This window comes from Pteropus vampyrus, unplaced genomic scaffold, assembly GCF_000151845.1.
Source record: "Pteropus vampyrus isolate Shadow unplaced genomic scaffold, Pvam_2.0 Scaffold133, whole genome shotgun sequence".
In the NCBI taxonomy this organism is placed as follows: domain Eukaryota; kingdom Metazoa; phylum Chordata; class Mammalia; order Chiroptera; family Pteropodidae; genus Pteropus; species Pteropus vampyrus.
This window is the reverse complement of record NW_011888914.1, coordinates 4,048,855-4,072,733: the sequence shown is the minus strand read 5'-3', so window position 1 is coordinate 4,072,733 and position 23,879 is coordinate 4,048,855. Positions and strand designations below refer to the sequence as shown.

The following is a 23,879-nucleotide window of genomic DNA, read 5'->3' as shown; positions in this document are numbered from 1 at the left end:
GTCTGCTGAAAAACCAATAATGGTAATAGTGCTATAGTTGTGAATATAGGTTATTTAAAAAGTACTACCTTTTATACAAGAATCATGTAAGGTCAGAAAAGGATCATCTAGCCCAATCTTGGCATTTTATAGATGGTAGGCGGGGAGGAGAGAGAACGAGTTCTAGAGAGAACACAGAACCAGTAAGAGGCAGAGACTATTTAGACTTGGTCTCTGGGTCTAACCCAGGGTTTTATCCACATTAGTTTTCTCCACCTGGAAGTATCTGGTTCTTGACTTTCCAGGTTTTTTTGACCAGAAAGGGCTATACATGTAGTTCAAACTGGCGGCATCACTGAAACATTTAAAGATGGCAAATTCAATGCTATAAAAATGCATAGTAAACAAAATAGTGGTAGGTCATTACCTCATCATTTCAGAATATTTATTGCTCAGAATTCTAAAAGAATTAAATGCATTAAAAAAATAATGTAACAGAATATCTACCCATATAATAGAATGCTAAGATGAGGTGGATGAAGTATTATAAATATCACGTAAAGATATGCTTTCCCCTACACTCCAAAAACAAAAGGTGCAAACTATATCCTCCACGTCAATCACATTTCTTGGTTTCTCAGGAAGAAATATAGAGGATTTTCCAAGTCTTTACAATTTTCCAAGATTATGCTGGTATGGCTGACAGCAGTAGGCTCTGATGCCAGCAACAGAAGGGACATAAAAGCATCAGTTAAATAAAGGGACACGAAGGCATCATCACAAGTAAAACAAAGTAGATACATTTTCTGTTATTTTAAATCAGTAGTTTTATTACAATACACACTGACATACATTTAGAGAAGGAATGTCCTGACATTTTCTGAGCATTTCACAGAAAGCAAATGTAACCATCCAGGCAGTCGAGTCATCCACATCTTTTCCAAACACAATGCAAAAGCTTTTATATGTGATAACTCAGAAAAGTTTTCTTACTTTTGCCTACAAAACTTCAGTGTCAAAAAACAGTTATTGTGAAATGGGCTGAGAGGGGAAGTGTTTCCTTCCTGATATTCCAAAAACTGCCTCTAGACTCCCCGCTCCAACTTTCTAGATGACTTGTTATGATATTGTAGATGGTAATGTGTCCAGGGGCTAACTGGGGTCTACTTATAAGGCCAACTACTATACTTCATTAGAATTGAAAGGAAATGAAAAAATGAGAAAATTAACTGCTGGAAAACGCACAAAGGCAAGGAGAAAATATCTGGGTGTATTAAAAATGAGATGCTCTTTTCATATAACTCATTTAAAAGGTTACAATTACCATAAACATTTTAACTCCATTAAAGATCACTGGCGAAAGCTTGCTCTTATATCCGCAAAAGGGTCCCACACTTACAGGCGCTTGGAAGAAAGCAACACATCACGTGAGGAGTCACTAATCCTGGTGAAGTAGACATTAGACTATGTGGAGTTGCATAGGTTTTTTTTTTTAGATCTGTTCTGTACAAGACACTATGGAACCTTAACGAATTTTCATCTTTCTACAGTTATTGTGGCAGTCAGGTGTTTTAATCTTTAGCACCCAAACACACAAAAACACTCTAGGAAAGAAACACTAAAATGGCATTTTGGATAAATTCACTATATATTACGTAACTTGGGAACAACAAAGGAAAAAAGCCCGAGTATGACTTTAGTATTTTATATAGAAAAGCATTGTAGGAGAAAAGTTTGTTTAAAAACATTAAAACTCGGGTGAATATAAATACATTTTTGGTTAACCTGTGCTATAACATATAGAAATCCTGTCAGATATTCAGTCTACTAGGTAAATCATATGGATTTTCATTTCTGACTACATTAGTAGAAGAATATACATTGTTGCATATACTCACATATATATGCATAGACGTATATAAAATTCAGATCATGAAAATTTGTTTTAAATACACATACTTAAAACTTGTGCCTCTAAAAATAAATACATTAGCCCCTAATCAGCTAATTCTCAGATTCCTTCACAAACCAATCAAAACACAATTTCTCCACAATGGTAGCTGACCAGTTAGCTGCTCTTTAAATACATTATCTATCTATCAGTCCATGTTTTAAAATGCAGGCATACAGCAGAAATAGCATTCCCAGAATAAAATACAGATAGAATTCTGGCTTTGAAAATAAATGCCTTGGCTTCCTTCATGTTTAGTTCCTACAGATGTCTACTCTTTGCCTTTGCATTTATGTAGCAGTGGGAGAGCATTTTCTAGTGACAGCATTCTATTCCACTGACATTACCTTCTAATCAAAGGAATCAGCTGGCATTTCCTTTGCTGTTTTGTTCGAGGGAACTAACAGAACATTGCTTGTGTTTGATATCGCTCCCATAATCACAGTGAGTTGTGTTTTAATGTAATTTACAATGTGCTGATACCACCGAGGTAAAGCAGTAGTCCTGGCGTTTAAAAAAAATAATAAGGTCTCCCAGGAAACAATATGTAAGGGACCTGGTAGTGTATATCTAAGTTCTACGGAGTAACTCAAAACCACTGCTGGAATGGACACACTGGAGATCGATATTGTAGTTCAAACAATAGAAGCAGATGAAAATACTCAATATACTTCCTTTAGAAAGGATGCAATTCACAAAAATGAAACTTTACTTGACTTTTACATTTCCAAAACAACTTTTAAAGGGATAAAGCCAGACCAAGTTGTTTAATATAGTATATTTAACAACCTTGTCATTTGTTTTTGAATACAAGAATCTCAGAAATGTATGAAATCCATAATAAATGATGGCAAGAATGTTGAATGCCATTGCCTAAATATTTTACAAGGAAAATTTACCATAGCTGAAAGACAACTGCTAAAAAATACAGTGTTCTAGGTGCTCACAGTTCCAGATTGCTAACTTTATAAATTAAAGGTAGAAGTTATCCATATATAAACAAGGCCTCTTTTTCATTGATTTCGATCTTGTTTAAACCTTTGGATATTTCAATCTTCAGATTCCACAAGGTAAGGCTGAGTTTATCAGATATAAATAAAACGTTTAAGTCCATGATGTACTGTAGCACTGAGGAAACAAATGCATCAGATATCTACAGGCTGGCTACAATACTTTCCTTAAAAAAAAAAAATTCAAACAGTATCAACATCAAGCCACATTTTTTTTTTAATTTCTCTGGCTGCAAATGGGGCAACAGTAATTTTTTCTCACTCATCTTTCCTCTCAGTCCTGAAGTCTAAAGCAGGTCTTAGGTCAAAGGGCGTGGTCTTTTGGGAGGTGGTGGAGGCATAAGCTCCGTGTCAGGGTCCAGATGATGCCTTCGTTTCTGTCCTTGAGAAGCTGCCGCACATCTGTCGATAAACTCAAACAGCATCTCCTTGGTGACAGGGTTTGAGATACTGTTGCACACAGCTGTGGACAAAAGGAGACACGTGTCTCACGTGAGGGTTAATTAAGGCAGCTGACTCACCACAGGGAGATGTGTAAGGGGAAAGGTTTTCATCCCGACATGCCAAACACTTCCATTTTACTGATCTGGATGACAAGCTTCAGATTAAACCATTCTCTTCCCTCCCAGTACCCCAAATGAGTGTTTTTCTAGTGGCTACTCTTTACTATTAATTTTAAACCAGAACTTTAAATACTTGGGTTAAAAGCATGTATCCACAAGGTTTTCTATCTCTCTAAAACAGTTTTATAGGATTTTAACCTAGCATAGTGCATTACACTACACTCCATATTCAATCAAAATTTCTACAAAAAAAATATGTGCTGCAGTCCTTCAGTCTTTCTCTCAGAAAGCAGTCCACACTGAGAACCATATAACTCAGCACCAGCCCCCATTCCCTCTGAACAGATTTCACTGTAGCTGGCAGATAATACTATTTTTTTTAATAACTTATTTGAAGTAAGGTATTTTAACAAATTACTAATAAATAAAGCTTCTTTTCTTATGTGATCAAAATTTAGTATCAGTCCTTTTAATTTTATTTACCTATTTGGTTTTGGGGAAGAAAAGACAGTAGCTTAATTATTTCTATTTTCAAAATTAACTCATCTTGTCTAAACATAGATGCTAGTTCCAACAAGAACCTTTAAATGTATAATAGTAACTTTTAAGCTGCAAAACTCAAACTGGCAATTTTATGTTTTCTCATAAGCTTATCATATAATCACCATCAACTGAGCATTCTAAAAATACACACTTTTATTAACCTTTAATTTTCGTTTTCATCTTTTTTTCAATTCCACTAAAAATGCAATCCAGAAAAACAACTGCTACTAGTAGTTTTCCTTATAAATGTGATTAATTTGTGTTGTTCCCCATGAAAGAAACTTACTATTCTGAATTCCCAAAGCATTCATATTGTACCCAAAGAACACTCTAAAGGATAGCATAGCAGGTTTTAGGTTTGTTTTTTTTTTTTTAAATAGTTTTCATTTACTTTGTTCTCCATTGTTTGTAAAGCTATTTTAGGAGCTGGAAATTACACTTTCCCTTGCTAATTTTGTCCTTTACCATCTGGCAAATGGCTGTTATAGTTTTGAATAGATCTGAAATTATCATGGCTTTTGTTGTTGTTGTTGTTCAACAAATTCAACTTGTATACAGCTCATTATCCTGCCCTTTAAACGTCTCTCTCGGACATAGGGGCACAAGCCCACAGGTCTATCTAAAGGGGAAAACCTACAAATGGACTGGTGCCAACCAGGGGACAGACCCATCGCAACCCTATCCCAGCAATCAAGGATGAGGGTCCAAATGACACTATGCCGCATCAAGCAGAACAACAAAGACAGCACATTTTGGTTCTAACACCTTAACGTTTTCTTCTTTTTTAACGTAACAAGCACTGGTAGGTTGTCGTACTCACCCATGGCAGTGTTGTAGGCATTAGGAAAACTTTTGTCTGTTCTCTGTCTCATGAAGACCCAGCTGTTGTTCTCAAATTTGCATTCTATAATTTTGTTGTCATACTGTTTTAGCTCTTTTGTCACCTGTTTTAAAAGAGAATTGAGGAAAATATTTAAATCATTTGAAACACTTTTGCTTCCACTATGTGACAGACGCATTAGGAAATGCCAAAAACACCTCAGTAACTCTTCACGCAGAGCTCTTTGTCATCTCAGATGTCTAATCAAGCCTAAGGGTATGATATGCATCACCTTGTACACACGCTCATTAATCCAACATTTTATAAATAGTCATGAAAACGGCTGTCAATATACAGCAATTAAAAGAGGTTAAGCAGAAAGCAGCTACTTCTGGGCCGAAGACAAATATGTCACCATAGGGACCGATGCTTTCAATACTGTCTGTGTCCCTATAACTTTCAGAAATTGAGTCTGCTGCTTATGTTTCATCAACTTTCAGAAAGATCTCACCATCTAAATTCCTATGTCAAAACCTAAGAAATGCCCTTTATTAGTTAAAAGAAAAAGTTACACATAAAAAGTAAAATTAGAATCAAATTTAGGTAATGTGCATCCCCTAAATAGCTTGCTTTTCAAGCAGTGATAATTAACCAAAAATCTAATCTTTATGCTATTTACCCTTTCCATCTCCAAACTAGTATAAATTTAGAGATGAATCTACTTTTGATTGTAGTTGGCAGGTTTCTTGGCTACTTCACCTCAGATGATTAAATATGGATTACAACTTACTCTATCAAAGCTAACAGGTATCCATGGTAACTATAAAACCTTTTAAAAGATATTTCATCAGGCTGTAAGAATGGTTTTCATAAAGAAGAATCTAAGCTTATCTTTGCAGTTTGCAAATCAAATGCCAGTCATGGTAATATTTTAATTCTGTCCTCATCTTTCACGGCTAACAACTTTCCCTCACAATATGGTAGATTGCAATCATTTAACTTCATTAGCATTATTTGAAATGCTTTCATTTTTCTACCCATGTATTCACTATCACCTAGGAATACGAAGGGAGGCAAATTTGAAAAGATGCTTTCAATTCACAGATTAGGCAGTGCATGTCTTCATAAAAACTTTCAAACTGTATACCTTTTCCTTTAATGAGTATTACACTTGATTGGATTATTTGCATTTTCAACAAATTCAACAGGTTCATTACATTCAGTGGCTCTGAAACCAGATCTGTCCAAAAAAGTGGTGTTCCACTTAGCAAACTTGCTAAATTAATTCTCAAATACTCATTATTTTAGTCCCAACTCCCCTCATTTCCTTTCCGGGGATCCTTTTATTCTGATACATTATCTATACCCATGTATTAGGCAACTCTCAGGTAACCACACTTACGTTTAACCATATGTAAGGTCTAACAGAGGTAAGTTTCTAAACCTTTCAATCTCCATTTTATAATTCCTAAAATGGGCAAAGAAGTCCCTAATTTATTGAGACACTGGAAAAACAGTAAGTAACAGTGCATGACACATGGTAGCCAACAGGTAAAATTCTTAATTGAATATAAAATTGGAAAATGAAACATTGCTTATTTTAAAAAACCTTACAATTAAATTCACTAAAGAAACAAGGATGACATGGAAAGGTACAGTTTGAAAACAGCTGTCAAGAAAATTATACATACACATTTTATAAGAATGGCTTGCTATCAACAATGTGCAGTCTGTACTTCTAATGACTAGTAACTGTAGTTAATAAGTCTTTATCATGTAGCTTATTCTTGTGTTCCTAGTTTCAGAACTGAAATAAATTATGTGTTGCTCAATCTGACTACAGCAATTAAGCACTATTATTAAGTATCTGTGTATTTACTTGGGCATGCATTAACAATCTGGAAAACAGAGCTTTTCAGAAAATGCATGCACCTGCCACTATACTAACCTAAACCTATTTCCATGTTCAAGAACAGTACATTGTTCTCCATTGATCACATCAGTTATATTCCCAAGATAGACAGACTGCAAGATACCCATTTGGTTAGGTGGTAAAATATCTTTAACTGATAAAAATAATGCCTCCCATATGTGCACAAATTAAGACAGTTTTCACTAATGGTCAGATCAAGAAAATGATTGGCACGCGGGAGGCGTTTAATTTTAGTATCAAAATTCTAATTTGTTACTATGACAATAATCATCCTCAGCCAATTACATATTATTATATACTGAAACAGGACCCTGTTAGGCCTTCTATAATAAACTCTGTTATCCCAGTTTGAATTAGTAAGAGCTTGAAAGTAATAAGAAAAAATTTTTATAAATCATGATTTTGCATCTGTAATTACATTGAATTAATGAGATTTTACTGTTTTTGGGGGGGAAAGAGCAATATATTGTGTATTTTATATTTTTTCATGTGTTCATCTCACTCAGTACCATACTTTTTATACTATTTGAATCTACCAATAATCTGGAGTTAAGAGATAGTCAAAAGAAACTGGATCTAGTACCTCTGAAGATTTTAAATTAGCAGCTCAATGAGAATACCTGGAATGAAGGGTCCTAAACAAAGTCAGGTAGAATCACAACTGCTCCGCTCTGCACTGTTTTAACAGAATACTTTTATAACCTAGGTGCTGCTGGGCATACTACCAAGTCACAAAAGGCAAAGCATCAGAGATGTCTAAACAGACCTGCACAAAGCAGGCAAAGATGCGTTTCTATTTCTAGTGGTGGGACAGAAGGCTATAGAACTTCTGTTCTTGCTCCATGAGAGCTGTTTTGTTATCAAAGGCTCATCCTTCTTTTAGAGAGATTGCACAAAGGCTTGGAGAGGAAGGGAGATTTCTCTGAACTAATTTTCTCTGGAGACAAATAACAAATATCTTTAGAATGTGAAAGCCACCGGTGAATTGTTTTTTAACTTTCAATCTTGAAATAATTTTAGATTTATAGAAAAGTTGTAAAGACAGAATAGAGATTTCCAGTATTCTAATCACCCAACTTCCCCTAAAGCTCATATCAGTGTACATTTACCAATTCTAAGAAATTATTATTGGTACAATACAATTAACTAAACTATAGACTTTGTTCAGACTTTATCAGCTTTTCCACTAATGTTTTTATTTGTTCAAGGATCCAATCCAGGAAACCACACTGAATTTAGTTGACATGACTCCTTCCTCTATTCTGATCTGTGACAGTTTCTCAGACTTTCCTTGACACTTTTGAAGAGTTCTAGTCAGATATTTTATAGAATGTTCCTCAATTGGGATTTTTTGATGTTTCCTCATGCTTAGACTGAGGTTATAGATTTTGGGGAAGAATGGAAGAGGAGTGACGTGCCTTTCTCAAAGCATAATATCTGGGGGTATATGACACCAACATGATTTATTACTGCTGATGTTAACCCTGACCACTTGGGTTAAGATGGTGCCTGCCAGGTTTCTCTATTATAGAGTTATTATTTTTCTCCTTTCCATACTCTATTGGATAATTACAAGTCACTATATCTAGCCCCACTAAAGGGTAAGAGAGGTTAGCGCCACTTGCGGGAAGGAAGGGCATCACATAATTTGTGGATATTCATTAAAACTAACACAGAAATTATTAAGTTTCTTAAGAGAAAATACTCTGAGGTCATACAAATATCCTGTTTCTCCTTAAAGCTTCACTCATTAATTTTATCATTCATCTGTGAATCCTGTCTGTAGCAATCATTACTGTGTGTTCTAATGGAATATTCTGCTTTCTCCGTTCCTTCTACATTTATTATATGGACTTCTGTAAGGAAGATTTGTCCCTTCTCCCTCATTTATTTATTTGCTTATTTATATCAACATGGACTCATGGATATTTATTTTATTCTTTAGTTTATAATAAAATACCACTGTCATTTATTTTGTTGCTCAAACTGTTCCAGTTTTGGCCACTGAGAACTCTCTCAAGATTTTATAAGAACAAAATTACTCTTCAACAGTACAGGCTATGCTAAGAAAGTAATTGCCACTACTTGATTTAATCAGAATTTTAAATTATTATTGAGAGAAAGAGAGGGAGGAAGAGAAGGAATGAGTGTGAGACAAAGAGAATGTGAGAGAGAATGACAACGAAACTCTAAATATGAATATATGTTTGTATGTAGAGGCTTCTATCCCATCTTTTGTGAACTGCTCTCTGGAGCTAAGTAGGCCATTTTTCCTTTCCTGAAGTTACAATTCTACGTTTTGATCATTCAAATTCTACCTCTATATTGTGACAGAAAGTAGATTTTTAAATATGTATCTTAAGATTAACTAATACACACAAAATCTTATTTTTACACACATAATTTCAATTTTTAGTACTTATGAAGGCAGAGAAAATAAAACAACAAATGAAACAAATAAAATGAAATATAAAAGTTTTCCTTGTGGTATCAGAATAATACAAACAGCTTAAATATAAATTATTAGATAAATAACCCTTAAGAATTACTATTATATAGTAGGGCCATAAAAACATACCTAATTACTTTTAGAAAGTGTACCCATCTACTGGAGGAAGTAAAACATTTTACAAATGCCCTTTTAAAAAAATATGCTAAACCTACCACATTAAAAAAAATTCCTCCACTAAAATCTATTTGTGTTTGTGCCTTTATAATGAAGAACTACAGTGTAAATAACACACCTTGCATTTGCTAGGTTAGAAACAGCAGTGGGAAGTCTCTCCCTCATATGTGGAGAGGTGTTTCAAGCCCTTCAATCAAGCATTCAACTAATCAAAGTAGCCAATAAAAAGAGGCTAGAACTCTATCTTATTTATCCTAAAGGTCATTACAGACAAGTCACAGCTTCTTAGTATGAAACTCACACTCACTAAACAACAGATTATTATCTTCTAATAAAATCAGTTAGTAATACCTATTATCCAAAATATAATAAATCTTTGTATAGAATAACTGGACATATAAAAAACATGTTAGTAGTGGTTATCAGTGGATGCTGGAACTAAAAATGACTTATTTTCTTCTCTGTGTTTTGCAGTATTTTCCAAACTTCATAATACATGCTTAACTTAAAAAACTTTTAACAAAAAATTCCTAAGATAAACTATGTTTCATAAAAAAAATGATAAACATCATGTTGGCTTATAATGTAGATGTACAAAACAATAAGGAGAAACATTTAAATTGCCCCAAACTGTGCGATGGGGCACCCTGGGGTGCTGTAGCAAACTCACAGAGTGACTGACTATAGGGCATTTTCAATTTTTAGGGGAAAAGAGTAGTAGTGTGTGTTGGACACCATGCAAACTACTAGTCAGAGGGAGTTCAGTTTCAATGTGAGATTCCTTTAGAAGACACTATATCTTTGCAAAGCTGAGTTTTGGGCATTTATTGTGATAAAAACCAAGTATCACAAAAATCAGGGTGGAACACTAACTGAGGCTGGTGCTGTACAATCTGATTCCAAGGTTCAAAAAGTTATGCAGTCCTTTAATATGTGCAAAATTGTTAGGACATAAACATTTATTAAGTCAATTGGATCTATCCACTTCATAAATGACACCTACTAGGTTATTATTTGTGGCTTAGAGGTGCTGTGTATGAGACAAAATGAATGAGGACATTTTGACAATCTCTGCTCTAAGTTCTCTTCATTCATCCTCCGCCAGATCCGAGTCTCTAAACGCACAAATAGCCTTATATCTGGCACTTAGTGGAAACCAACCAAAGTAGTGGAAAACTCTGCTTGAGGTGCACAAAATAAGATTGTGGTACAGAATGAGAATTGCTATCAAGTTAATTTCATTCCTTTGATCTGGATCACTAAAATATGTATTCCTCACTGACCTCCCCATTCTCAGCACAGTACACAGCCTAAGGTGCATCTTCAGGAAGAATGTTTATTGAATTCAAGAGACTCATGAGCCTCAGTTTATCAACCATTCTGCTTGCTAATGGCTGGTTAAGTAAAGTAAGCTAGTACTCTCTCTAGCCTTTCTCTGCCTCCTTCCTCTCCACACTCTCTTTTCCCCAAAATAAAACAAAAGGTTTTAAGGCTTTTAAATATCCTCAGTTTGTCATTTGAATAAGCACAATGCATCTGTAGTCTCTATTTCTGGATGCCTAAGGTGTAGGTAAAGCCACGACTAGTCTCTGCTACCACGATATTAAAGGCAGCATTTCCCTTTTTAACAGTGAAGAACAAGTAGAGGAAAGGGAATGATAAAGGAAGATTGTGCGCCCCCCCTTATTGATCAGGCAATATCAACCATTTCTAGAACTGCATGATTCATCTTTATATTCAGCATTAAAAATTCATCATTTATACACATAATCTCATTTAATTTGCCCCACCACCTTATGAGATAGAAATTAAATTACTGTCCTTCGACAGGCAAGGAGACCAAGCTTAGAGTAGTTAAATATCTTACCAAAAGTCATTGACCTAGAAAATAAACAGTCAAGTCTCTGGTACAGGTCTTTCTGTCCTAATTCACAATGCCATTTCATATCCTACCAGCTACTATAAAACCTGGCACTGCACAGCCAATAAATGTAGAATGAAACAAAGTTATTTTCCTACCCAGATTTTGTCTGATTTTGGGTACCAAAACCTCTGCACATATAAGCATAAAAAGCCAGTCATATGAAAACACAAGGACATTGGACCTAAATTGGCCACAGCACTGAGCTTTAGAGCTATCCTTCCTGCCATCTGACAAATATTATTGAACAAACGTGCCAGGCATAGGGCTGCAGACTGGTGATACAGACACAGTCGCTGCCCTTTGAAATGTATAGTCTAGTAAATACTCAAGTAAGTAATGACAAATTATGATAAGGGCTATGAAGAAAACAGACTATATAATAGAGACTAATGCAGGAAAAAAAGATACCTGGTTTTAAGTGGGGTAGTCTGAGAAGATATTTAGGTTGAGACTTACAGGATGATAAACCAGATTATAGAAATAAAAAGAAGATAGGAAGAGAAGGAAGGAGAGAGGGAGAGAAGGAAGGAAAAAGGGGGCAGAAATAAGTGGAAGTGAGCAAGGAGAAACATATTTCAAGTACGATGATTAACAACAGTATGTCTTAGGGCCTGAGGTGAAAAAGATCTTAAGATCTCGACATTTTGAAAGAACCAAAAATAAAGAAGGTTCTCTATAAGCCTTTGAAGGGGTCTCACTTAAGCCTGACTCATTCCCAAACCTTTTCTCTTATACTCTATTATACCCTTTTATAGCACATATATAGAGAGTCTAGCTGTCTATTCGACACCTTTATTTGAATGCCCCACGGACTTTCCAACCCAACATGTTCAAAACTTTACTCTTCATCTTCCCCCAAATCTATCTTCTTCTCTTGTCTTTCTCTCAATAAATGATAAAACTCCATTTACCTCGTTTCTAATGACAAAAATCTTGGTGTTTGCCTAATCTCTTCCCCTCTTATTTTCCCTCATATTCGAATCATTACCAGGGCCTACCAATTCTACCTCCAAAATATAATCTGAAGATGTCTATTTGTCTCCTCTCTTACTGTCAATATGATAGTCCAAGCCATTACTGCTCTTCAAATTCCTGTAACAGCTTCCACACTGGTCTCTTCTACATTTTCCCTATCCTATTAATTCTTTACAGTGTAGTCAGATTGGACTTTGAAAAATGTAAATCCAATCAAGTCATTCCCTTGCTTAAAAGAAAAACAAATAAAAGACATATGGGTTGGAAAGGGAGAAAAAAGACTTTGTCTATTCACAGAAGACATGACTACTTACATAGAAGGAATCTATAAAGATGCTGCAAGGAATATTACATAAGTTAAACAAGGTTGCAGAATACAAGGTACTAAAACCAATTGTATTTCTATACATTAGGAATGAACAGTAGGGAATTAAAAAAAATTTAATATCATTTACAATAACAATCAAAGACATGAAATAGGTATAGATTTAAAAAAAAAAAAAAAAAAAAGCAGGATCTATATGCTGACAGCAGAACACCAAAGAAAGAAATCAAAGAGGATCTAAATAAACAGAAAGATATACTATGTTCATGAATTGGAAGATTCAGTATTGTTAAGATGTCAGTTCTTCCCAAACTGATATACGGATTCAACATAATCATAAGCAAAATCCCAATCAGGTACCAACAATCTGATTCTAAAACCTACATGAAAAGCCAAAGAAACTAGAACAGTCAAAATAAAATGAAGAACAAAGTTGGAGAACTGACACTAACTGATTTCAAAACTTGGTATAAAGCTGCACAGATCAGTGGAGCAGAATAGAGAGTCCAGGAGTAGATCCATAATTATAAGGTCAATTGATATTTGACAGAGGTGCACAGGCAATGTAATAAAGAAAAGACAGTCTTTTCAACAATGGTGCTGAAACAACTGGATATGCACATGCAAAATAATGGACCTCAATCCGTATCTTTCGCCTTACACAAAAATTAATTCAAAATGGAAAATACACCTAAACGAAAAACTTAAAACAATAAAATTTCTTAAGGAAAAAAAAAAAGGAAAGAAAATCTTTCTAATATAAAGTCAGGCAAGATTTCTTAGAAACAAAAGCATGATCCATAAACAAAGGGGCGATAAATTAAACAGCACCAAAATTTAAAACTTATGCTCTGTTAAAAGTGTTGTTAAGGGAATAAAAATACAAGACACAAATTAGGATAAAATATTTGCAAATCACATATCTGACAAAGAACTTGTATGCAGAATACATAAAGAACACTTACAACCCAATAGGAAAATAAAAAAACAGTTAAAAACTGGGCAAATGATCTAAATAGATACTTCACTAAGAAAGATATATGGATGGCAAATAAGCACATGAAAATATGTTCAACATGTCATTAAGAAAATACAAATTTAAATCACAAGAAGATATTACTATATACCTATCAGAATGTCTAAACTAAAAGATATTGAAAATATCAAGTGCTGACAAACAATGCCAAGCAACTGAACTCTTAGACACACTGGTGGGAATGCAAAATGATATAACCACTTTGGAAGACAGTTTGGCAGTTTCTTTATAAAGTTAAACATACACTTACCATAAGAGCCAGCAAACCCCCTCTTAAGTATTTACCCAAGAGAAATGAAAACATATGTTCGCATAAAAACCTGAATATAAATGTTTACAGTAGTTTTAGTCATGATCACCCCAAATTGGAAACAACTCAAATGCCCTTCAATTGGTGAAGAGATAAACAAATTTTGGTACAGCCATACAATGGAATAATACACAGCAATAAGAACTCTTAATAAATGCAGTAACATAGATGAATTTCAAAAGCAATAGGCTAAATTAAAGCAGCTATTTCAAAACTTGGTATAAAGCTGTACCATACGTGATTACGTGTAAATAACGTATCTGACAAAGATTATGTATTCTTTTGGTATAAAGCTGTACCATATGTGATTACGTGTAAATAACATCCTGGAAAAGGCAAAATTATAGGAACAGAAAACAATCAGTAGTTGTTGAGATTGGGAATGGAAGAGGTGGTTGATTACAAAGCAATTTCATGAGGGAAGTTTTTGAGAGGTGATAGAATTATACTGTATTTTGATATTAGTGGTGGCTATATGCTTGTATGCATTTGTCTAAACTCATTGAACTACACACCAAAAGCAGTGAATTTGGTGTATATAAACTTTAAAAGATGAATTAAAACAAGAATGAAACAAGAAATCTGTCAATTAAGAAAAATTAAATCCAATCATGTCATCTCACTGTCAATGGTTTCCCATTAGAAACCACTCAATGACATCTATGGCCATGCCACCCTGAACATGCCCGATCTCTTCTGATCTCAGAAGCTAAGCAAGGTTGGGCCTGGTTAGTATTTGGATGGGAGACCACCTAGGAAGACCAGGTGCTATAGGTGGGAGGAGAAAAAAAGAAAAACCACTCAATGACATAGCCCCTGCTTATCTTTCTAGCTCATATGAATTATCTTAGAGCATACTATATCTTTCCTTTATATTATTTATCATTATTTGTAAACACATTTTTTGTTGGTTATTTAATATCTGTCAACTACAATGGTTAATAATTACTGAATCCTTATTATTAAGTATTGAGTACTGTTCTAAGCGCTTTGCATGAATTAATTTATTTAATCCTCACAACAGCCCTAGGGAGTGAGTATCCCCACTTTTACAGATAGAGAAGCAAAGGCACAGAGTTAAGTAGAGTCTCATAGCTATTAAGTGGCAGAGAAACATATTGTAGCTCTGCTAGGTTTTCTAGTACAGTATCTAATTTAATCTGTATGAAAATCCAATGAGAATTCCAAACATGGGAGGCCTAGAGAATTTAAGTAAGTTGCATAAGGATACGAAGCTAATTTGTTTTGGTATCAAATTCTAGGCCTCTGTGAATCAAAAATCTGTGCCTTCCTTTTTCCTAAGAATCTAAGCTCTAGGTTGAAAAAGTTTTTAGGGAGGCAAAAGTGCACTATACTTGTGGACAATTTTACTTCTGTGTAATAAACTATAATTTAAGTAATTATTTCTAAGGATTACATTCTGTGGGTGGCAGATGAAGTGATGTGTGAAGGGTGAAAGGCAGAAGGGCATAACATATTGGCTTGAACCAAGTACAACATCTATCAAGTTTCTTTTCCTTCACTTTCCAAATGCACATCATTCTGACCTGCAACATCTCTGCTGTTTGCTATTCTAGTTGCAGCACAAATCACAAATCACAGCAAATTGCAGAATTTCTCAATCATTAAGGATTTACAATAGGTTAATTTTAAAATGGGCTGCATTTCACAGCTGCAAAGCTTTTGTCTGATTTCTAGATCAAAGGAGAAGTCATTATCGGATTGAACGACCTTTCCATGGGCATGACTAGCAAAAGGAAAAGGTCATGTGGGCAAAACAGGCAGCCCTGCCAGGTAAGGTGAAGTATTGGCAACGCCTTACTAAAAAGAATGCCAAACTATGGCACAATGTATCGCTCCCTGTCTGTTTAGTACCAAGCATGATAAGAATTAAAAGCAGATCATGGATTCAGTGCATGCTTGGGATAATAAAAATGATACACAACAGAGGAAAGTTTTACAATCTACCAATAACATGGGGAGGAGGCTAAACTACAACATGCATGTCTTACGTTTGTTTTTCTTTCTAGTTGTAAGTACGTATCTAATGTTTATATTTTAAGGTGTCTGTGCCACACCAATGCAAATAAGTCATAGAGTATATTTGTCAGACTGAATTTGATAAATGGTCTACTTCTGGTAGTAACGAACACCTAAATTAAAGTTGTTTTAATGATCACTAAATATCCATGCTTAACAAAGTTCACAATATACTGTATCTAATGTTTGAGCTAGGCAATTCATTAAGATGTCATAGTTCAAATTTACCTCATTGAGCCCTTCATTTACTTTCCAAAAACTTCTTAAGAATTTGAATCTAATAATGTTCATTTTAAAAAATTCCTTCAGTAATGTGTCTGGTTATATATAACTTTTTATCCTTGCTCTTATCCATTTTAAACCTAACTATTCAGCTATACCCTTTTTACAGAGTAGAGACATCAAAAGAACTGATAGACCTATGTGGCACATTACAGCATCAAAATGCTATAATAATAAATGAAGATTTCTTTCCTGTTCTGCCTACCACTTAGAATACCAACAAAATGCTGAAGTTCTCCCTTTCTGATCATCTTTTAGAGTCAACTCTTTCCTTTAAAATGACTCATTTTGCTCGAGCAGCACTAACAGGCACCAAAGCTCGCAGACCTATACACCACTGAATCATTAGCTTGGGTAGACAGAACTCCTTGGTTTAGTGATAATGCTTTTGTGATTAGGACCCATCTGAGCAAACAAAGCTTTCCAGGATTCCTTTCTTACAAGTCTGTACCTCAGGTCAGTGCACACTTCCAGTGGGATCTAATCACAATAACAATAACCTGCCTTCGGTATGTCCGATCGGCCAGTTAGTCCTTCTTTTACTTTTTGCCATGCATAATGCATTCTATTTTTTATATGCTTTCTCAACAACTATATTTCTTCTTTGAGAAAGAAATCCTGGCATTATTGACAAAGGCATTACATAAATACAGAGTGATAATAACACTGTTCAGAACGCTAGGGGGTCCTACTTTGTGTCTCTATGTACTCTTAAATGATATTTACAATGGATTTATTTAAATTTGCCTCATGGGCTCCAGGTATCAGGGATATCCAAAGCCATTCAGAAGATGTTGAAAGTTTGAAAATGATTATAATAAATTATCTACATCAAGTGTCATATTCTCTAAATACCTTCCTCAAAAAAAATTTTTTTTTCAAAACACACCACAATTACCTTTCATAAAATCCAGTATTTTGGAGCTGACAGAAAACTCGGAGATCATCAAATCAAATACTTTTATCCTGAAACATTCAAGTATGAAAATGCATCCCCTATTATCTCTATTAATTAGTGTATCTTTGGCTGTGAACATTCATGCATTGAGGAGATGTAAAACCAGGGAGAAGGAGCAAATTCATTAGTTTGGTAACTTGTGCTCAAAACTAACTTATTGTTTTACCTAAGATATTTATTTTCATAAGAGATATCTACTTTTAAAATTGGCTTTTTTGTTTGTTTTTTCTTTCATGGTGAAGGGACAGGAAGAGAACTAACATTTATTAAATACCTGTGCGGAGCACTTATATAACATTATGCTTTTTATAATAACGACGAAACTAAGCAGCAGAGGATTTAACTAATTCTTTCAAGGTTGTGTTTTGATCTAGAGCTCTACATCATACTTGCTCTTGGTAATATCAAAAGAATTCAACATACCAGAGGAAAAGGAAAATTTTATATTGTTCACTCCTAATCAAGAAATTACTAATTTTTGTTAAACCAAAGAGCTAATAACATATCCTTTGCTGTCACCATAAACTAAACAAGACATGTGGACTCTAGCAGGTCATGTTAAACTTAATGTAACATAACTTTCTAAAACAAATGATAAGAAACAGGCTGCATGTGAGAAAACCAAACAAAAAGAGACACCCTCTCCTGGCCCAGCCTCAAGTAACATAAGTTTGCTAATACTAGACTGAAGAAAAAAGAGGTCTAGAAAAAAGTGAGGAGAAACAAAGTGGGAGAAATCTCCAAAGTGAGTAGGGAAAAGATAAGGAGATGACAAAGGAATTTCTAAGCGTCCTAAGCCAGGTCTATGAAATGGAGATAAAGTGTTTTTCAGTTGAGTAATATTCAACAAAGAAAGATTTCAGTGATGATTAGAGCTGTTTAATTTTTTTAATAGGTTCTAGTGATTTAAAATTCTTTTCTGTCCTGGCAAGTGGTTTATTTGCTTTTATTTTCAAACTTGAAAAAAAAAATCTTTGCAAAGTTATGCATGTACATAATATGAACAAAAATAATGGCAATTATCTAAAGATTTATGCATTCAGAAGTATCTGACTGCCCAATCTTTGAGAAATAAGAATTGCCACAATTCACAACTCCTGGAGATTTCATTTAGAACCAAATTAAATTTCTCATTTAGTTTCTTCCCTTCCTCATGGCCACCCCTTACACCCTGACACTCCCTTAAGCTTTTGTTCTAGTCCTGTCTTGGTGAGGAATGTCTCCTAGGGAGAATAAAGAACAAAAATCAAAATTACATTGGCAAAAAAAAATCCCTCTACCTTTGGATGTTCACCATTCAACTACTCTTATCAAGCCTTCAGAGAGTCTAATCTGAATAAGGTAGCTATGGTTACCTATTAGGAACAAAATTATTTTCTGGGCTATAGTACGCTAAACTACTTGAAATTAAGTCTGAGGATAAATAAGGCAGGTGACTTTACACCTTCAATCTAAAAAGTATCTTACATAATCTTGGTGCTTAATAAAAATAATATATCAGGTAAGTGGCATGCTTGGCAGGAATGCTTTTAAATCATCAGTATTTTATGAGATTCTCACACTAGTGTGCCTCCTTCTAATATTTAAAAGTCCGCTCAACTCCATGACTAACAGAAATCACTGCGTGAGTCTTTGAAGAGTGTTCTCCCAACCAATGCCATGTTGTGCCTTTGCCAACTTGTAGGCCACCAGCACACCTGCGACCCTGAGCTCCTGTGGCTCCCACTGAGGTTGACTGTTGTGCCAGTAGCACATTTGCTACAAGATGGACTGCTTTAGCCAAATGACAATACAGGAAGGATCTTTGTTTTGGGGGTTTATTCAAAACTGGAGAACACTACGGAGTGTTGGAAAGTAACAAGCTGAGAATGCTGTATCATCTGCTTTGTTTGCCAGCTGCCACAAAAGACAACGTGATCACCTCCTGGTACTGTTCTGTGTCTAGAGGCTCCAAATTACCACTGCTTTAACTATCTTGCCATCACACTTCAGATGTTACAACTATTATTTCCATTTTTGCTTTTGAATATTCTAGGAACAACAGTCCTTACAATCCTACCATCTATAATAGGTGCTAAATTTACATATAGTAATGCTTCCCCCACTTTGGTGTTAAATGGATATACTTGTCCTTTTCTGTCCTTAAGAAAAGGGAGGAGGGCAAGTCCCTGTTTTAACTATCACATAGCCTGGATTCACTAGGAGATGAACACTGTGTAGTCCCACTCCAGAGCCTGCTGATGGCAGAGCAAACAGCTGGATTTAACCCCAAATTAAACTATAAAATATGAACTCCAAGTTACACAGGTTGGCAATGGTTTCAAAAGCTAGGGGAAATGGCAGAGTGAACGTTTTGAGACTTTTTTTTTAAAATCCGACATAAAAAAAGGGAAAGTAGCTCATCTGTAGTTGTATTTCCTTTTGCTGGTTTTGTTTTTTAGCTACTTGGTTTTTGTGCTTAAATAACTTTTTAGAAACCAAAACCCAACACTGAGAACAATTATGTTGATAATGCCAGGAAATTTGTTTGCTTTGTTAAATTGAGCTTCAAAAGCACTTCAATTGAACATACATTTGTGATCACAAGTAATGCCTATTCTTATATCCATTTAAAATGTTTACTTTATTACAGCTTATTATAAATGTGAGTCTGAAATGCAGCACCATGGCTGCTCAATTTCCAGGCCACAATTTTATGATAATCATATGAAATGTATTCATATGTCAACAGAACTGCCTAACAATGCCCCAAATGGGGTTGTTAGCAGCTCTGTCTTACTGATAACCACACAGTTCTGTGCTCCACAACATTAAGAAACTGCTACAAGCACAGAGCTCTTTGAGAATTTTAACTTAGTTTCTAACATGTAATATTTTGCTATACTTAGCTCAGTTTAATTTCAGAATACAGGTGAGCTCCTACAAGAAAACTGACCCTAAATACCCAAACAATGAATGGGATAAATGGATTCTGTAACTTTATTGTATGGTTGGATCATCTTTTTAGGTAGTCTTCAAGTACCAGAGGGAATGAGACTATAATCCCTCTGCACGTGATGTTCCCTACTGCACGTGTAGTAAAAAAAGTACCTGGAAGATATCTTCTGTCACACTGGCATCTCACAAAAAAAGTAAAGGAACACTTATAATACATACAGATCCAACAAAAACAGACAGTGGGTGCAGAGGTGCTCCTCCCTCTCAAGTATTGGTTTCTCTGCAGCACGCATACCTTCCTCACTTTTGTGACAAGTAGACATATAAACCAACCGTTCAGCATAGAGACTGAGATCTCAAGCAACATTTTCTCAGCTCAGCGTTTTCTTGAGGTTCTATTACACAGGTGCCAGGCCAAGAGCTTTTATGCTCAGTATTTCATTTACAGGATCTATTTGCATGCAGTGGACAATCCACTTTTTAGGGAGAGGGACAAGCATGTTCTGTCAGAAACCAATATCAGATGGTAGGTAGTAAGCCATATATATTTTTTGCTTCAGGCTTTTGTTTTCACTCCTGAGTTTACCTCTCTGAAGTGATATCGGGTTTGTGCAAATGCTCAATCAATTTTAAGACAATTCACTTTTTACATCCAGCTACCTTAGAAAGAGTACCAAGTCCAGAATCTCAGCTAGAAGGGAGTATGAGAGCTCATCTAGGCCAAGTCTCTTTTTAGATTGAAAACAATGAGGTTCACAAAAAGCCTATAATTTGTTCAAAGCATATGCCTCATTAGGGGCAGAGTTACAAGGGTCCAGACCACTGGCATTTCAGTCCAGAGCACTGACTCCGTGGTCTACAAGACAATCTTTAATAAGCACAAGGGATAACTATGCAGATCAAATTTTTATTTGCAGCCATACAAGTTTCACAAGAAGAGAAAAATGTTTGACTCAGTTTATCTAAGAAAAACAGTTTATATGCCTACTACACAGACACAGACACAGACAGACACACACACATACACACACACACACACACACACACACACACACCCACCCACCCAGTTTCATAAAACAATTTATTTCCTTATTTGGCGCACTTTGCTATTTTCTATCTCATTGCATTAAGACAAAAATAAAACTGGTTGAGACCCACTAAACTGTTTTCAAGACCAATCACCAAAGTTAGGGAAAAAACCTCACAGAGTATACAAAGAGAATAATGGATTGATTTCAAGGAACTAGCAAAGAAGTAGGGAAGAGATTTTCCCTTTTCTAGTCGACTTATATGAAAAATGGAAGTGCATAACTCCCAGGATAGGAGTCTTCCTGCTAAGGATGCCAAGCTAGGCCCCAATTCGTGGCTCCTTCTACCTTCCCTTCCCCGTGTCATCTCCTTTCGCAGAGTTGACTACGTTGTGAAGAGGCTGCCTGCGCCATGCAAACACTCACCTACCTCTTCCATAGTCCCTTTGGCATAACACACTGGCAGAGAAGAGCTGAGGCTTGACTTTAAATTTTTCAGGTGACATTTTTCTCTAAAGAATTGAGCCTCTTTTGTGAGCTCCTGAGATACCACATGATTTATTATTTTGGAGTATAATTCCTTCCTCTATTTACATTCTCCCACCTTAGATGGTAAGCTCTTTGAGCAAACAAAACACAGACCTTTGTTTTGTTCACTGCCACATCCTACCGAACACATAACAGATGCCAATAAATGTGTTGGGAAAAAAAAAAAAATCCAATGAACCTTGCACAAAGAAATTAAAGAAATGACATCAGATTCCAAAGCATTCTAGCCATTACTAAATGACATTCATCCCCTGTACTGATAGGCTCTCTTACTCCACCCCTCTGTATTTATTCTTTCCTCTGAATGGCAGGCACATCATCTTCTCTTCCCCTCTGACTACCCACTTCTCTTCTACCAGGGTCATTTTCTCTAGGAAGCTCTCTCTGATTCCATAGATTCTTATACTTCTTTGATACCTTCTCATAGTACCTTATTGTTCCCTTATCCTAGAAAGATGGCCCATTGAATTGTCTCCAACTTGACAATAAAGCTCAAGCACGATGAACTTTAACACAATTAGCACAGAAAATGTGCTCAATTAAAATTTTTGCATGCATATGCATGCATGAAAAGTTAGATACTTTGGGCCTGAAAACAAAACAAAATCAAAACAGAATAAGCCCAACCTAATGACATAGTCACATGGGTAATTAATTAATAGTTGAATCAACCATAGCTTTCTGAGTAGAAGTCCTTTTAAATCATGCTGCCACATAAAATTAGGTTTCTCCTACCTTTATGGATGTGGGTATGATTTCTAGTGAAAGAGGAAATAGAATATTAGTAATTGGGGAGAAGTGAAGTGGGAAATAGGGAGGGGAAAGTAAGCAAAGCATCTACCATGCATTTTTATGTCAGATGGGAAACAAACATACAAAACAGTTAAGGCATTCTACTGCATCATATTCATTATAAACTAAGAATTTTCTGCTTCCTAAAATATGAAAGATAATGACTCATCCATCCAGCATTTATCAATATTGTTCACAGTAAGAAAAAAGATAAATGCGTCATTCCCTTTTGCATCAAGTGTCCAAATAGGAAAAGTGACAGATAATACACACTGTAAATATGCAAATTTTAAATAATCCATTTATATAGCTCCACTGATAGGACCTCAAAGGTCTTTATAAATATTAACCCTCACATTCTTGTGAGCTAGTTTTACAAGACTCCTATTTAAACAGTGACTTGAGACTCATGTAAATAAAAATGAATCCAAAATAGGTTTCTGCCTTCCTATCTGCCACTCTAAAATGAGTGTACATTTCCTTCTTCACATAATTTTCCATGTATTTCCACAAGAAAAATCTTAAAAAAAATCTCGATCAAATTTCCCTCCAAATCTGCAGTTACAAGAACTGGCAAATTGTTTCAAGAAATATGACTTGCCAAATAAGTTAAAAGTGGCTTCAATAAAAATATTCAATAGGACTGCACAAAGTTGAAAGGCTACAGACCAAGAAAAGACATATGAGATGCTATTGAGAGTCTGCCCTGAGTGTACAAAGGGTTGGCTTCAAACCTCTAGTAATTTATCATTTTATTAATGACCCAACAGATGACAATAAATAGCCTACTAATAAGATTTAATTTCAAATTTGGAGGTTCTTTTGAATACCATTAGGAAAAATAATATAATGAAAGAATTTTAGAGAAGGTATTTTGGCAAAAAAAAAAAAAAAAAAAAAAAAAAAACTCTCATAAATATTTAATATGTAAGGGCAAATGAAAAAGCTGTAATCACTATGAAGAGAGAAATGATAGTAGACAGATTATCAGAACAAGACTTAAAATGAGATATCCCATTATATTTGTATTATTATTATTATTAATAGTTCTCACACCCTTTAAGAGAGGAGGGAGTACATATTACCGTAGCAGGATGTAGAATTTTGGAGGAAAGGCATTTGAAGGAAAAAAAATTCTTACTGATAGGGGTTAAGTTTGAGTAGTAGTTTGCTTAGGCTCACTTTGTTTTCCATCTTTTCTCTTATATTCATCCAGAAAACTAAAAAATGCCTAAAGTAACAGGGAAGAAATAAACACAGAAACAATAAATTCCTTTGCGTTTGTTTTCAGTTTGGGG

The 23,879-nt window shown here is 35.1% G+C and overlaps 1 protein-coding gene and 1 pseudogene across 2 annotated transcripts in view; one reads left to right on the top strand and one right to left on the bottom strand.

Moving 5' to 3' along the window:
- Window positions 1-781: 781 nt before the first annotated feature.
- Window positions 782-23,879, bottom strand: part of RNGTT (RNA guanylyltransferase and 5'-phosphatase) — a 235,563-nt gene continuing 212,465 nt past the window's right edge. For both annotated transcript variants that reach the window (XM_011367370.2, XM_011367371.2), the window contains exons 15-16: window positions 4,867-4,990; window positions 782-3,403 (exon numbers count right to left, since the gene is read on the bottom strand). In XM_011367370.2, the coding sequence (XP_011365672.1) occupies window positions 3,240-3,403; window positions 4,867-4,990 (288 nt within the window). In that variant the 3' untranslated portion in view covers window positions 782-3,239. The remainder of the gene's footprint in view (window positions 3,404-4,866; window positions 4,991-23,879) is intronic.
- Window positions 14,654-14,772, top strand: LOC111744342 (annotated as a pseudogene).